Raw genomic sequence first — 17,679 nt, 5'->3', positions numbered from 1 at the left:
AATAAGTCCTCTCTGTAATTGCATTTTAGGCCATTTAATGACAGCAATTTAATGCAATCTATAAATCTTGCTTTAGCTATGGAGATAACATATGTATTCCGGCTTGGTAGGTTGATACTGTTAGGCTGATGTTATCATAATTTAACCTAATTTCTAATAAAAACAAATCATCAAATGAGTTAAATGGGAAATTTAACCAAACGTCTTGAAAATACACAGCTGTTTCAAAGAAAGTGTTGGCTGTGGAATACAAAATGGGTTTCTGGGAAAACCACAGGGATAAGTAAGAATATAATAATAATAATAAGTAGGAGGCAATAAAAGGATCTCCACAAGATACTTGTTTATTTTTATAAATCAATGTTGTTTTCAGATGGCCAGTGTATGAAATATTCATTTACTGTGTACACCAAGAACAGATTCAGTTGTAAAGTGATCCCAACACACACGCAGGGCTTTTCTGTATTAGATTCCAATAATTAAAATTACATAATTATAATTGTGGTGTCCCAGTACAGGACCTGGTCCTGTCCCTGTCTAGAGTCCCCTCAGCCAGAGTCCCTTCATTCCCATAGGACTCTCCTGCAAGGCTTACCCCTGGTCGCTTCATATAAATTGTATATTGTTTAATATATAAAGATAATATATACCGTATATACTCGAGTATAAGCCGAGTTTTTCAGCACGATTTTTCGTGCTGAAAACACCCCCCTCGGCTTATACTCGAGTGAACTCTCCACCCGCAGTGGTCTTCAACCTGCGGACCTCCAGAGGTTTCAAAACTACAACTCCCAGCAAGCCCAGGCAGCCATCGGCTGTCTGGGCTTGCTGAGAGTTGTAGTTTTGAAACCTCCGGAGGTCCGCAGGTTGAAGACCATTGCGGCCTTCGACATCATCCAGCCCCCTCTCACCCCCTTTAGTTCTGTACAGTACTCGCCTCCGCTCGGCGCTGGTCCGGTGCTGCAGGACTGTCCGGAGAGGAGGTGGTCCGGTGGGATAGTGGTTCCGGGCTGCTATCTTCACCGGGGAGGCCTCTTCTAAGCCCTTCGGGCCCGGCTCCAGAATAGTCACGTTGCCTTGACAACGACGCAGAGGTACGTTCATTGCCAACGTACTTCTGCATCATCGTCCAGGCAACGCCTCTATTCCGGGCCCGAAGCGCGGAGAAGAGGCGCCCCCAGTGAAGATAGCAGCCCGGAACCACTATGCGACCGGACGACCTACTCACCGGACAGCCCTGCAGCACCGGACCAGCGCCGAGCGGAGGCGAGTACTGTACAGAACTAAAGGGGGTGAGAGGGGGCTGGATGATGTCCAAGGCCGCAGTGGTCTTCAACCTGTGGACCTCCGGAGGTTTCAAAACTACAACTCCCAGCAAGCCCGGACAGCCGATGGCTGTCCGGGCTTGCTGGGAGTTGTAGTTTTGAAACCTCTGGAGGTCCGCAGGTTTAAGACCACTGAGGGCGGATGATGACAAGAGGATGATGAAGGGGGGGGTGTGGGATGATGAAGGGGGGTGGGGATGATGACAAGGGGATGATGAAGGGGGGGGGTGGGATGATTACAAGGGGATGATGAAGGGGGGGGTGGGATGATTACAAGGGGATGATGAAGGGGGGTGGGGATGATGACAAGGGGATGATAAAGGGGGGTGGGGTGGGATGATGACAAGGGGATGATGACAGGTGATGATGATGAGGGTCTGGATGATGACAGGCGGTGATGATGATGATGTTAATGACGGGTCTGGATGATGACAGGGGGGGGATGATGTATTTCCCACCCTAGGCTTATACTCAAGTCAATAACTTTTCCTGGGATTTTGGGTTGAAATTAGGGGTCTCGGCTTATACTCGGGTCGGCTTATACTCGAGTATATACGGTATGTATAGGACCTTCGCAGGTCATGTGATGATAATTATGGTTGTATAATTGTTCAAGGACCTTCCAGGGTCATGTGATGTATTCACTGGGTTCAGGACTTACAGGTTTGCTGACCAATGAGCTTAGTCCAGCTCCTTATTATATAAAGGGCTGTAGCCACTAAATTCACTCTCTTATCTCTTGTTCCTGCACTCTCTTGAGTTCCGGATTATCAAGCAAGCACAAATATCTCAGCACAGAATTCAGTTCATCTATGCCAAAGCCTGTAAGAACCTGCAGCCACTAAACCGTGAGTTACAAAGCTCAATCTATCAAATCCTGTGTGACTACTACCAGCTAAAATATTATAATTAGTAGCACAGTGGTCTGCATCAAACTCATTGCTTGAAAGTCCCAGCAAAACCTGTGAGGAACCTGCATTCCGGTTACCTCTTAAGAGACTGTTATGTTTGAAGACTGTTGCATAAAATCTTCATGTAAAGTTCTTCAGTTTATTCATAAAGTCTGCTGTGGACATTCCGTTATTTTCCCTACCGTTTCCGGGACGGTTGGCGGTAGGTCCATTAACACTAAGGAAACCTCACCCTGGTGTCACGACAACTAAGGATTAATACCACCAGACCCTGCACTCACATCACCGCAACACCCCAGACACCACAACTCTCCTGGTTCCCCACATAATAATTAACTAATAATAATAACTAACCCTAATGGGGTTGTCCAGTATCAGAAAAACAAGAAAGTCTCACCCCAAAAGACTCTTCAGTGAGAAATTGCCCCCCATGTGCAGTTTAAAAAAAAAAAATCTTTGTACTCTCACTGCATCAGATCGAGTATACAGGCACATGTCTGAAAACTATCTGTCAGATTCTCTATAATGACAGAAAGTTCAGCAAAACCCCTGCCTCCTGAGACATTATGCTCTGCAGCTCGGGGGAAAGTAGAGTCATCGTCCACGAATGGGGCACACCGATACCGGCGCTATGAGGGAATGTATTGGTAAGGTGAGTTTAAGTGTTTGGTATTTTATTAGGCAGACTGGGAACGATAGGACAATAATTTTACTTTAATTCCTGAAGCATATATTGCACCTTTATATTATTATGAGATTTTCAATAGTCATGTCAATTGCTGTCCCTTTTGGGCACACCTTTGGTAGCCCTTGGGGGGTGTATGGTAGTTGTGGTGTTTCGGTAGATGAGGGGTTAAGGTTAACCCTATAGTTCGTGACGCCAGGCTGAGGACTAGTATGCTGAGGTAATTCTCCGGCCTATCGCCGCCCTTCCCAGTAACGATAGGTGCATGCATAAAATGACTGAAGGTCCACAAGGTACTTGAACTTGGATAACTTTATTTAAATGCTTGCGGTACATCCAATGAACAGTAACAGTCTCAGGAATACGGTCTCTATCTATTGCAATGACTGACAGTTGTTGCGGACCTTGACTTCTCATAAAAGTCTCTGAATTAGGGAATATTGTGAAGATCCGTCCGGATTTAGGGGATAGATAAGGTCCGGTGATCTTGCAGAGTGTTTAGGGATTGACACACTCACAATTTAGCAGATATCAGCCGTCACCGCAAGGCTCAGGCCTAAACTCACTGATGACAGCAGCGCAGATCCTTCTCCATCAACAGCCCACAAGGAAAGAGAGTGAGCAATGGCCGCCGCTCCCTCATATGGGCAGGGCCATTTTTACTGGTCCAATCAACTGTCACTCACCGTTACAAGGAGTGATGGGAGATAAACGTCACAGGAAACTCCAAAGGTCCTCAAGCATAAAACCATAGCGTTCACCCGGTCACGTGATCCGCAGGTCCTGTTACGCTATGCCTAGGTAATTAAACATTTATATACACTTGTACAATCCTATATATATATACAAATCCTGAAGAATTATTAGATAACTAATACCTAAATGAGAGGTGACTAGGGGCGGGCTAGTTAAGAAGAACCCCGACGTCCTAGGGACTCTGGCTATGGGGACTTATATACAAAGGTACCAGATAGGATGCGGTACCGGACACCACACACCCATTTATTGTCCCTATATGGAGCATTAAAGGAAATCAGGGAGCCCGGGAAACAAACACATGCATGTGGCTGATAAAAGCTGCTCTTTTTACAAGGTTCACTTGTATTAGAGGCTTACTTTTATGTTCTTTAAGATAATTTTTATTAATGTTCTGTTTTCTAGGATATGTGATTTCACTGATGGGACGCAAAAGGCCTCTCCCTCATATTAATTCAAGGAACTATGTCCTGAGGGCCCAGGCAGAAAGGCAGGCTGTCAACTTTGTCATCCAAGGTAAATAACCATGATCACTCAATAAACATAAGTAAGTAAAGGATGCAGAAACAGTGTCACAAGTTCAAGACCTGTTGGTTTGTTAAAGGAAACAAGTTTTATGCTGGCCAAACCGTAGGTAGCATAAAATTGGTTCATGCATCGCGCTCTGAGCACTCTATAATTTACTCTGATACGTGCCGGTGTTTCAGAGTAATCAAAGTTTAAAGTAGTACTCTGCCACTAGGCATCTTATCCCCTATCCAAAGGATAGGGGATAAGATGTCTGATCACGGGGGTGCTGCCACTGGGACCCCTGCAATCTCCGTGCAGCACCCAGCGCTCTGAACGAACGCTGGGTCCCGGTGGCAGTGGTCGTTACATCATGCCCTCTTGTGACGTAAAGCCACGCCCCCTCCATTCATGTCTATGGGATAGGGGGTAAGATGCCTAGCTGAGGAGTACCCCTTTAAAAATACTGTCAGTAACCAGTCACGGGGGTGGTGGCTGCTTTCCACCTGGCTGTTCTGAGTGATGTGTCTCTCCCTATGTGTGTAGGGAGAGATGTGTCACTCAGTGCTGGTGGGGTAGGGAGCAGGCCGCAGGACCCGATCCCACCACTAGTTGCTCATGTTTAAACTATGATTTCTCTGAAACATTAGAGCGTATCAGAGTCATTCATAGTGTTCTGGCATCGCACTACCTGCAACAGTTTTATGCTGCCCGCACTTTGGGCAGCATAAACCTGATGACAGATTTAGTTTGAATAGGTATTTTGAAGCTGAAAACAGGAATGAATTGTAAAGATAGGAAAATCCATCCTTTTTTTTTCTGCATTCACTTTATCTTGAAAAATGGGGTGTGAATGCTGGGCTCAAGGGGATGTGATTAGAAGCTTCAGAATCGCACCCCCTGAACAGGATTCACAGCCCCTCAGCCTCATATTCACACTATTTTTTAAAGAAAGTTCATCCACATCTGACTATTCAGTGAAAACACAGATAGTCAATCAGATAGTACAGCATAGCAAATAAGTAAAAACACAGTTTTTTATGACCCAGGAAATTTTCATTTTGACATTTTTCTTCCTTTTAATAGCTATAACTCTTCCATCTCTTACAGATCCTTATGATAACCAATTGTAATGACATCCTTCATTTTACCATAAAATATGCTGCAAAACTGAACAAAATATTTGTGTGGGGAAATTGAAAAACAAAAATGCATTTTGCTAATTTGTTAGGGTTTCTTTTTTATGTCATTTACTGTGGGGTCAAACTGACATGTTGATTCAGGTTAGGACAATTACAACTATACCAAATTTATATATATATATATATATATATATATATATATATACCATATTTTTCGCCCTATAGGACGCTCCGGCATATAAGACGCACCCAATTTTAAATGAGGAAAATCTAGAATACAATGTAAAGTATAGGTCACAGTGATCTTCAACCAGCGGACCTCCAGATGTTGCAAAACTACAACTCCCGGCATGCTTGGACAGCCGTTGGCTGTCCGGGCATGCCAGGAGTTGTAGTTTTGCAACATCTGAAGGTCCGCAGGTTGAAGACCACTGGTATAGGAGGTAATACTCACGTGTCCCCGCCGCTCCGGACCCGTCACCGCTGCCCTGGATGTCGCCCTCCATCGCTGTCGCCGCGTCCCCGGGGTGTCCCCTTAGCTTCGGGAACGTCTCTGCTGCCCGGTATCCTCACGTGCGTGCGCGACGACGTGATGGCGACGAAGGAGAGCGCCGGCCATGCAGGGAATCCCGGCACGGAGCAGACACCGAGGAGGCAGGTAAGGTCCCTCCCGGTGCAGCCGGGTTAGTGTCACTTTCCCTTCAGACGTGGCGGTCAGCTTTGATGGCCGTGTCTGAAGGGTTAATACAGGACATCACCGCGATCGGTGATGTCCTGTATTAGCCGCGGGTCTCGGCCGTTGATGGCCGCAGGGACCGCCGCGATAGAAGTGTATTCGCCATATAAGACGCACCAACTTTCCCCCCCCAGTTTTGGGGAAGAAAAAGTGCGTCTTATACGGCGAAAAATACGGTAAATATATATATATATATATATATATATTTTTTTTTTAATGATTACTGCAGCTCAAAGGGGACTTCAATGGTTCCCTATGAAAAGTGAACTTGCACATGTTGTCAATGGTGGCAAGGCTACGTGTATCTTTATTTTCCATAGGAAAATATTGAAGTTTTCCAGGAGTTGTGGTTATGCCTCAATTTTTAGGGGAACCTGTTGCCAGTTTTATGCTGCCAAAACTATTGCATGCAGCACGATCCTGGTATACAGTGAAAAACTCTGATACACTTGGGCCTTTCAGAATCATCACAGTTTAAAAATGCTGCTGGGGCCGGATAACTAGTTATAGTAGCGAGCCCCTGCAAGATAGGGAGAGAGGCATCACTTAACGCTTGCGGAGTGGAGAGCAGCCGCTGGGACCACCCTCCATGACTACTTACCCGGGTCCCAGCTGCATTTTTATATTATGATTTCCATAACACGCCCCTGTGTATAAAAATACATCAAAGAATGTCAAGATCATGCTGCCTGCAGCCACCTTTATGCTGCTTGCTATTTGGGCAGCATAAAAGTGGTCACAGGTTCCCTTTATTAGGGTAAAATAGATGTCACTGTGGGTCCCTAGTCTGAAAACGATAGTGCCTGACTACGGACATTACAACAATGTAGGGTTTTATATGTAAATTGTGGTGAAAGGGACCAGTGGTTTCTAATAGAGATGAGCGAACTTACAGTAAATTCGATTCGTCACGAACTTCTCGGCTCGGCAGTTGATGACTTTTCCTGCGTAAATTAGTTCAGCCTTCAGGTGCTCCGGTGGGCTGGGAAAGGTGGATACAGTCCACCTTTTCCAGCCCACCGGAGCACCGGAAAACTGAACTAATTTATGCAGGAAAAGATATCAACTGCCGAGCGGAGAAGTTCGTGACGGATTGAATTTACTGTAAGTTCGCTCATCTCTAGTTTCTAACATTCAGTGTGACAAGTAGAAGTGTCAGGTATAGTAGGGGACTATTCAAGCTACATAAGCTTTTAGCCTCTGAATGTAAACAAGAAAGTTTTAATTTCCTGACAGAAAGTAGTGTTAAATATTGTTTAAACATTATTTTTTTTTAAAGTAGCAAAACTTTTTATTTTATAATAAATCTGCCTTATATTAAAAAAAAAAACCCTGCAGGCACTGGATAATATGGTGTGATCACGTAAATGTATTTCTGTGTGTAATAATTTCTGCATTTGGTTTTAATATATTCCTCTGAGTCGTGTTGGATATAATTTTATTTTTCCAGGATCCGCTGCTGACTTGTGCAAACTGGCAATGATTAAAATTTCTGCGTCAGTCACATCGTCTTTCTACTTAACAGCGAGGTTAGTAGATGTTCATATAAATGCAAATCAGCTTCCTTCATATTTTAGCTACAATTTTATTATTTCTGGTTAGCTATTGAAATCTGTACCTATAATTAGCGTAAGACATTTACACAGTGGAGAGAGAGAGGTTTTAGGAGAACACGACTATTTTTTATTTAAGAGATATATAAAAAGAACGTTTCACCCAGAATGAGAAAAAAGGCAATTCATTTGTTTTTATTGAGGCAGAAATATATTCCCAACATCCCACGTTCTTATGGTTGAAGATCATTTACCTTGAATATAAAAAGCAGCAGTAAATATACGTCTGTGAATTCTAGTCAGATGTTTCTCCATTATATCTAATGCTTTATTTTGGTATCACTGGCTTCTGGGCGAGAACCATGAGAGCCTGTTGTGGGGTACTTATAATATATTGAAAACATTTTATTGAAAACATATTGAAAACATTTTATTACATTTTTTTTTTTTTAGAGCAAGGGGGAATTATATTTTTCACAGTGCTCACTGGTTCACAGTATAGGTTGCTGACTATTTTCAGGATTAATGGTGGTACAAAATAAATGTCATTTATTTTACTTGTTTTGTTCTTTTGACAATAAAAATATATATGTTTTTGAGTTGACTTTTTCATTGGTAACATTTTGGCTACCTGTTTGTTTCCCTGTACAGGATAAATAACAAATTATGTGTACTTTTTAAAATTGTTTTGTATTTTTTTTTACATTTCCTAACAGGACAAAATTGTGTGTTTTTTTTTCTTTTTACAATTTTGAATTTTTTTTATAGCTTTTATTTTATATAGTTTATATTGTTATATTTTCTTAGCCTTACTAGAGGGCTTGACCATGCAGTCTTTTGATTATTGACAAAGTTGTGATGAAGCCATGGGGTGTGAAGTGAGGTGTATGGGGCAGGTGTTGTAGCCCAGGGGCAAGTGTTGTTAACCCCTTTGTGTTCGTGACGCCAGGGCGTGGTTTTAACAGAGCACCACCTGAACGGTAGCACCGCTAGTCCTAGTTAGGCAGGGCAAATAAGAGTCTAAGGCCAGGTCAGGGTTAACGGTAGCTTTACTGAGGTAAAAAGATGGTACAGTCTTTACAGCTAGGCCAGGATCCCAGAGAGGTGACCAGTAACACAGGGGACCTCGCAGCTTGCTGGGACTTGCAGGGACTTTGACAGACTTTAGCACAACCACGCTAACTATAATAGATTTGACTTGACTAGAGATAGTGACAGCGGACAGAGATGACTTGACTTACTGACTTGTGGCTGTAATTTAGGCTTGAGGCCTCCAGATGTGTTGGACACTGGCTCTGAGACGTCTGGACTGGACTTGACCTCAGGATCTAAGAGCAATGAATGATCAAAGAGACAGGTTGCAGCTTCTCCCTTCCTTATAAAGGGGGGCTGAGCAAGGAGCCCATAGACTAGCTGCAGGTCATCTGGTCCTCTGGTGCTCTCTGGGTAACAAAACATGTGACTTTAACATGTGACAACCATTATCATGTGACTAACAACCATGTGACCATATCAAAGGTCCTTTACACATAATATACAATTGTACAGATTATAGGGGTACACTGCAAGTTGATAGGACTGTGGGATGCATATCGCGTACCGGAACATCACATACTATACTGTCATTTACCCCCGGGTTGCTATGCAAACCTAAGGCATCCTGCAGTTGCGTACCAGGGCACTGATGGGGTAATAGTGGCAACCTATCTCTCTGTATGCTCTCTGCATTCCATGCAGTGGACGTCCACATCGGTCTGTGCTGCTGCTGGACTTTTTTAGATTTGCTTCTGGGGAGGGGGGTTATGCACGATCACATTGTGAAGTCACCAATGGGGGAAAGGTGGAGCCCCCACCCACTATCAGTCCAATAGATGCCGTGGTCAGAATTGACAAGGGCATCTATTGGGTGACGTATGGGTATGTCCTGTTATAGGAACGTACACGATGCAAGGACTTACCCATGTCACATAGCGAGAAGTGGTTAAAACACACTGCACTAGCAGATTTTTTCATGCTTTTTAAAACTTAAAAACATCTAAAAATTATCACTTTTTGGTGGCAGATGCCTGTTAGTGTTTATACGCACACACAAGTATCAAAGAAGCAATGTTTTTTCCCCAAACGATCTCTTTGGAAATAGCTGCAGATTTTGCGTCTGGAAAGTGAAGAAGTGAATAGGGGGGGGGGGGGGGGAGCAGCAACATCATTGGCATCCTAGAAAATGCACAAAAGTAACACAAAACCATCTATGCACGGCTCTAGTTTCCAATCAGGGCCCATGAACATTATGAATATTCTCCGGCTTCTTTCTCTTCTTCTCCAATATGGGTACTGCTTTTAGTTAATGCAGAAATATCAGGACCCTGGTGCCAAAGGAGGCCCTCTCTACCATGTAAGAAAACACCTAGCAGGCAGGTGTCCTCTTACAGATTTTATTTGGCATTTTGGGCCAGAGTTTTTAAGTTACACCTCCAGTTTATTAGTAGGAGTACAGTATACTATACACTATAGCCAAGTGGGAAGAAGGGAAAAGCTGTGAGGTACAGCAGGAGAGCCTTCTGTGTACTCTCTGTCCTCAATCCAGATGCTTTTCATGATGAGTAGTGGATTAATCATGGATGCTTGAAATCTACATTTACACGTGGAGTGGATCCCTGATTCTTAGAACCTCTCCAAGAGTGTTCTACTATACGGATAAATTAAGGAATTTATTCATAGGAAAATATATCTGAAGCCACAAAAATTAAATCTTCATTTAATCCTTAGGGCTTCAGGCTTCTGTTCAGTGGTCAGTTGTTGTGCACCAACAAGTTCTGTCTACAAGCTGTGTCCGCGAGGCCTGCATTGCTGTCAATGGTGAAGGCGCAGGGCCGCCTGATGGAATCTCCACTTGAGGAATTCTGAGAGCGGAGATTCTGTTCACATTACTCAATGTGAACATACCCTTATAATCTGGGACAAGTGGAGGAGAGTCTTCTAGTTTTAAAAAGGGACACCAGTTGATTTTTTTTTTATATCAACTGGTGCCAGAAAGTTAAACAGATTTATAAATTACTTCTATTTAAAAATCTTAACCCTTCCAGTACTTATCAGCTACTGTATACTACAGAGAAAGTTATTTTCTTTTTGAACTTCCTTTCTATCTGACCACAGTTCTCTCTGCTGACATGTGAGGAACTCTGTCAATGTCAGGAACTGTCCAGAGCAGAATAGGTTTGCTATGGGGATTTGCTTCTACTCTGGACAGTTCCTGACATGGACAGAGGTGTCAGCAGAGAGCACTGTGGTCAGACAGAAAGCAAATTCAAAAAGAAAAGAACTTCCCCTGTAGTATACAGCAGCTGATAAGTACTGGAAGGATTAAGATTTTTAAATAGAAGTAATTTACAAATCTGTTTAACTTTCTGGCACCAGTTGATTTAAAAAAAAAAAAATGTTTCCCAGCGGAGTACCCCTGGATTACCTCCTATTGTTTCTGGTGTCAGCCACTTTGGGCTGGAAAGGGGCTAACGGAAGTGTTATAAATTTTTATGACTAACACAAAGTTAGATAAAATGTCTACCAGCCTCTGCTATCAAACAGTATTTCCATATGTATGTGGATATGATTGTGGTGTCCCGGTACCGTATCCTATACGTTTCCTGTATAGAGGTCCCCATAGCCAGAGTCCCTAGGACGTCGGGGTCCCTCTTGTCTAGTCTTCCCCTTGTCACCTCTCACTTAGTCAGTAGATATATAGTGGTTCTATTTGATATTTGTATAGCTATAGGTATAGAAACTGTATATATCTGGTTATTTACCTGTATGGAGCGTAGCAGGACCTGCGGGTCACGTGATCAGGTAGAAACTCTATGGTTTTGCTTAAGGACCTTTGGAGGTCCCCGTGACGTGTTCACCCACCATGCCTTGTAACGGTGAGTGACAGCTGACACGGACCAATCCAGGACGGCCCTGCCCCTGCCCATATAAGGGAGCGGCGGCCATTACTAGCTCTTTTTTCCTCGTGAGCTGCTGATGAGGACGGATCTGCACAGCTGTCATCAGCAATAACCAGGCCTAAGCCTTGCGTCAACGGTCATCTCTAAAAACTGTGAGTTACTTCAATCCCTATTACCTCAGCAAGATCACCGGACCTAAATATTCACCTAAATCCGGACGGATCTCTGCAAAAATCCTAAATCTAATAACTCTTTGGATAAGTCAATGGTCCTCAGCATCTGTCAATCACTGCCATGCTATATAGAGACTGTTTTATTAAGACTGTTGCTGTTAATTGGATGTACCGCAAGTACTTCAGTAAAGTTTATGCAAGTTCAAGTTCATCTCCATTGTGGACCTTCATTCATTTAAGCACGCACCTATCGTTCCTGGGAAGGGTGGCGATAGGCCGGAGATTTACCTCAGCGTATTAACCCTCACCCTGGCGTCACGAGTGACAGGGGTTAAATTAACCCCTTATATTCTGAAGCAACACCCCAACTACACTATACCCCCCAAGGGCTACCACATGATATTTTTTTTAGGGTTTTAATGTTGCTCTATAAAGAAATTGTCTAGTTTAGAAAATCCATTTCCAAATATTCTATCACGGCCCTTTGACTTAATAAAAAGGGGAGGAAGGCAGCAACCTCAGGTAATAGCCATAGCCTCAGGTAGTAACATAGGGGAGATTTATTAAAACCTGTGCAAAGGAAAAGTTGCTGAGTTGCCCATAGCAACCAATCAGATCTCTTCTTTCATTTTGCAGAGGCCTTGTTAAAAATGAAAGAAGCTATCTGATTGGTTGCTATGGGCAACTGGGCAATGTTTCCTCTGGACATGTTTTGATAAATCTCCCCCTATAGTGTGTCTATTGCTTTTAAGGGCCTGGCACATGTGTCCATTACTTAGGCAGCACATTGATTTTAATGTAACCTGTGTAATGCTTTTTTCCCCTGTAGTGGTATAGATTACATCTGATCGCTGGGGGGGTCTTAGCAGTAGGAAACCCTGGGATCAACTTTTGGTCAGGCCCTTCTAACCTAAAGGGATTGTCCAAAATGATAATCAAGGAGCTGTTCCCCTATATCAATAAATGGTGCTCAAAGTATTTCACTTTTTAACATTCCTTGTTTATCTTCTTAGTTGCAAAAAACTATTACTGATTAATACACATTATTCAATCACTCAGAAGTGCTCATGAGTACAGCCAATGATCTCCAGGCTGTAACCTTCACTACATCTGGAGCTGTTAGAAGGACACATGACTCAAACATTAAGGAACGCTGCTGCCGTTGAGTCATTTTGGGAGGAGGGGAGGGGAGGCCCTCTTTCTCAAGCGTACACCAACATTAATAGAAGAAGTATTTAGTGACAATACCTACCTTTTTTTAAAAAGTAGAAACAGATAAAATAGGTATACATTTGCAAACAAACAATTCACATTGCAGTAAACGTTCCGAGCAAAATTCCTCTTGGCAATTTTGGCAGAAAATTCGGGTGCAGGAGCCTCCCGTTGTTTTCAATGGGATTCTACTGCATCTTGCATACTGCAGATTTTCCAAAGAATTATCGACATGATTCCGTTCTGTTCATTCATTTGGTAGAATTACAAATTCTTAGTTTTCGACAGTGCCCGCTGCTCACAGATCTCCGCCCAGGATATCTCCAGGTAGAAATTTCATAGTGTAATGGGCCTTAACACAACGAGCGCAACAATATAAACATGAACATTATAAAGATGTATTCAGACAGGCTTTATGCTGGATGTCCCAAGTGTCCATCAGAAAAGAAAAAAAAAAGGATACTGAAGTATACTCATGAACACAGCAGTGGGTCCACTCTCTTTAACCATGGTTATCAGCTACTTCCTGTGGATATATATTTATTGTGCTGTTATTAAATGCATGGCTTGTGCTATTAAGTAGAGCTAAATAATAATGTATATGGTCTGAACGAAGTCATCAGCTGACCATGTTCATGCCATTAATAAATGGGGTTTTGCGAGTTATAACATTTAACCCCTATCCTGAGAGTAGGACCATGCAATCTCGAGAAAGGGCCTTAAAGGGGTACTACTGTGGAAAACTTTTTTTTTTTTTTTAAATCAACTGGTGCCAGAAAGTTAAACAGCTTTGTAAATCATAATAAAATCAAGGGTAGTGCAGCTCAATCAATAAATAGCCTGAGGTTAACTGGTAAGGTCTGATTACCCCAAGACCAAGAAATATGTGTTACGCCGAGCGCTCCGGGTCCCCGCGCCTCCCCGGAGCGCTCGCAGCATCCTCGCATTTGCAGCGCCCCGGTCAGACCTGCTGACCGGGTGCGCTGCAATATCTCTCTCAGCCGGGATGCGATTCGCGATGCGGGAGGCGCCCGCTCGCGATGCGCATCCCGGCTCCCGTACCTGACTCGTTCCCCGTCTGTCTTGTCCCGGCGCGCGCGGCCCCGCTGCTTAGGGCGCGTGCGCGCCGGGTCTCTGCAATTTAAAGGGCCACTGCGCCACTGATTGGCGCAGCAGGCTTAATCAGTGCGTTCACCTGTGCACTCCCTACTTATACCTCACTTCCCCTGCACTCCCTCGCCGGATCTTGTTGCCATTGTGCCAGTGAAAGCGTTTCCTTGTGTGTTCCTAGCCTGTGTTCCAGACCTCCTGCCGTTGCCCCTGACTACGATCCTTGCTGCCTGCCCTGACCTTCTGCTACGTCCGACCTTGCTCTTGTCTACTCCATTGTACCGCGCCTATCTTCAGCAGTCAGAGAGGTTGAGCCGTTGCTGGTGGATACGACCTGGTTGCTACCGCCGCTGCAAGACCATCCCGCTTTGCGGCGGGCTCTGGTGAATACCAGTAGCAACTTAGAACCGGTCCACCAACACGGTCCACGCCAATCCCTCTCTGGCACAGAGGATCCACCTCCAGCCAGCCGAATCGTGACAGTAGATCCGGCCATGGATCCCGCTGAAGTCCCACTGCCAGTTGTCGCCGACCTCACCACGGTGGTCGCCCAGCAGTCGCAACAGATAGCGCAACAAGGCCACCAGCTGTCTCAACTGACCGTGATGCTACAGCAGCTATTACCACAGCTCCAGCAACAATCTCCTCCGCCAGCTCCTGCACCTCCTCCGCAGCGAGTGGCCGCTTCCGGCCTACGATTATCCTTGCCGGATAAATTTGATGGGGACTCTAAGTTATGCCGTGGCTTTCTTTCGCAATGTTCCCTGCACTTGGAGATGATGTCGGACCAGTTTCCTACTGAAAGGTCTAAGGTGGCTTTCGTAGTCAGCCTTCTGTCTGGGAAAGCTCTGTCATGGGCCACACCGCTCTGGGACCGCAATGACCCTGTCACTGCCTCTGTACACTCCTTCTTCACGGAGATTCGAAGTGTCTTTGAGGAACCTGCCCGAGCCTCTTCTGCTGAGACTGCCCTGCTGAACCTGGTCCAGGGTAATTCTTCTGTTGGCGAGTACGCCATCCAATTCCGTACTCTTGCCTCCGAATTATACTGGAATAATGAGGCCCTCTGCGCGACCTTTAAAAAAGGCCTATCCAGCAACATTAAAGATGTGCTGGCCGCACGAGAAATTCCTGCTAACCTGCATGAACTTATTCATCTTGCCACCCGCATTGACATGCGTTTTTCCGAAAGGCGTCAGGAGCTCCGCCAGGATATGGACTTTGTTCGCATGAGGCGGTTTCTCTCCCCGGCTCCTCTCTCCTCTGGTCCTCTGCAATCCGTTCCTGTGCCTCCCGCCATGGAGGCTATGCAAGTTGACCGGTCTCGCTTGACACCTCAAGAGAGGACACGACGCCGCATGGAGAATCTGTGCCTGTACTGTGCCGGTACCGAACACTTCTTGAGGGATTGTCCTATCCATCCTCCCCGCCTGGAAAGACGTACGCTGACTCCGCACAAAGGTGAGACAGTTCTTGATGTCAACTCTGCTTCTCCACGCCTTACTGTGCCTGTGCGGATATCTGCCTCTACCTTCTCCTTCTCTACTATGGCCTTCTTGGATTCCGGATCTGCAGGAAATTTTATTTTGGCCTCTCTCATCAACAGGTTCAACATCCCGGTGACCAGTCTCGCCAGACCCCTCTACATCAATTGTGTTAACAATGAAAGATTGGACTGTACCGTGCGTTACCGCACGGAGCCCCTCCTAATGTGCATCGGACCTCATCACGAAAAAATTGAGTTTTTGGTCCTCTCCAATTGCACTTCCGAAATTCTCCTTGGACTACCGTGGCTTCAACGCCATTCCCCAACCCTTGATTGGTCCACAGGAGAGATCAAAGCTGGGGTACTTCTTGTTTCAAGGACTGTCTTAAACCGGTTCCCAGTACTCCCTGCCGTGACCCTGTGGGTCCCCCTGTAACCGGTCTCCCTAAGGCTTATATGGACTATGCTGACGTATTTTGCAAAAAACAAGCTGAGACTTTACCTCCTCACAGGCCTTATGACTGTCCTATTGACCTCCTCCCGGGCACTACTCCACCCCGGGGCAGAATTTATCCTCTGTCCGCCCCAGAGACTCTTGCTATGTCTGAATACATCCAGGAAAATTTAAAAAAGGGGTTTATCCGCAAATCCTCCTCTCCTGCCGGAGCTGGATTTTTCTTTGTGTCCAAAAAAGATGGCTCCCTACGTCCTTGCATTGATTACCGCGGACTTAATAAAATCACGGTAAAGAACCGCTACCCCCTACCTCTTATCTCAGAACTCTTTGATCGCCTTCAAGGTGCCCACATCTTTACCAAACTGGACTTAAGAGGTGCTTATAATCTCATCCGCATCAGGGAGGGGGACGAATGGAAAACTGCATTTAACACCAGAGATGGACACTTTGAGTATCTAGTCATGCCCTTTGGCCTGTGCAACGCCCCTGCCGTCTTCCAAGACTTTGTTAATGAAATTTTTCGTGATCTCTTATATTCCTGTGTTGTTGTGTATCTGGACGATATTCTGATTTTTTCTGCCAACTTAGAAGAACATCGCCAGCATGTCCGCATGGTTCTTCAGAGACTTCGAGACAATCAACTTTATGCCAAAATGGAGAAATGTCTGTTTGAATGTCAATCTCTTCCTTTCCTAGGATACTTGGTCTCTGGCCAGGGACTACAAATGGACCCAGATAAACTCTCTGCCGTCTTAGATTGGCCACGCCCCTCCGGACTCCGTGCTATCCAACGTTTTTTGGGGTTCGCCAATTATTACAGACAATTTATTCCACATTTTTCCACTATTGTGGCTCCTATCGTGGCTTTAACCAAGAAGAATGCCAATCCTAAGTCCTGGTCTCCCCAAGCGGAAGACGCATTTAAACGGCTCAAGTCTGCCTTTTCTTCTGCTCCCGTGCTCTCCAGACCTGACCCATCTAAACCCTTCCTATTGGAGGTTGATGCCTCCTCAGTGGGAGCTGGAGCGGTCCTTCTACAAAAAAATTCTTCCGGGCATGCTGTTACTTGTGGTTTTTTTTCTAGGACCTTCTCTCCGGCGGAGAGGAACTACTCCATCGGGGATCGAGAACTACTGGCCATTAAATTGGCACTTGAGGAATGGAGGCATCTGCTGGAGGGATCAAAATTTCCAGTTATCATTTACACCGATCACAAGAATCTCTCCTATCTCCAGTCTGCCCAACGGCTGAATCCTCGCCAGGCCAGGTGGTCGTTGTTCTTTGCCCGTTTTAACTTTGAAATTCATTTTCGCCCTGCCGACAAGAACATTAGGGCCGATGCTCTCTCTCGTTCCTCGGATGCCTCGGAAGTAGAGGTCTCTCCGCAACACATCATTCCTCCTGACTGTCTGATCTCCACTTCTCCAGTCTCCATCAGGCAAACTCCTCCAGGGAAGACCTTCGTTTCTCCACGCCAACGTCTCGGGATTCTCAAATGGGGTCACTCCTCCCACCTCGAAGGCCATGCGGGCATCAAAAAGTCCTTGCAACTCATCTCTCGTTTCTATTGGTGGCCGACTCTGGAGACGGATGTTGTTGATTTTGTGCGGGCCTGTACTGTCTGTGCCCGGGATAAGACTCCTCGCCAGAAGCCTGCTGGTCTCCTTCATCCTCTGCCTGTCCCCGAA

General features: G+C 45.1%; 1 protein-coding gene across 8 annotated transcripts in view; it reads left to right on the top strand.

Moving 5' to 3' along the window:
• Positions 1-17,679, top strand: part of POLN (DNA polymerase nu) — a 245,440-nt gene that overhangs the window by 152,738 nt on the left and 75,023 nt on the right. For all 8 annotated transcript variants that reach the window (XM_056554952.1, XM_056554951.1, XM_056554949.1 and 5 more), the window contains exons 22-23: positions 4,083-4,193; positions 7,513-7,591. In XM_056554952.1, coding sequence (XP_056410927.1) covers positions 4,083-4,193; positions 7,513-7,591 — 190 coding nt within the window. The remainder of the gene's footprint in view (positions 1-4,082; positions 4,194-7,512; positions 7,592-17,679) is intronic.

The sequence above is a fragment of the Hyla sarda genome, chromosome 1 (genome assembly GCF_029499605.1).
Source record: "Hyla sarda isolate aHylSar1 chromosome 1, aHylSar1.hap1, whole genome shotgun sequence".
NCBI classification, from domain to species: Eukaryota; Metazoa; Chordata; class Amphibia; order Anura; family Hylidae; genus Hyla; species Hyla sarda.
The sequence above is the reverse complement of the archived record's forward strand: the minus strand, read 5'-3'. Positions and strand labels throughout refer to the sequence as shown.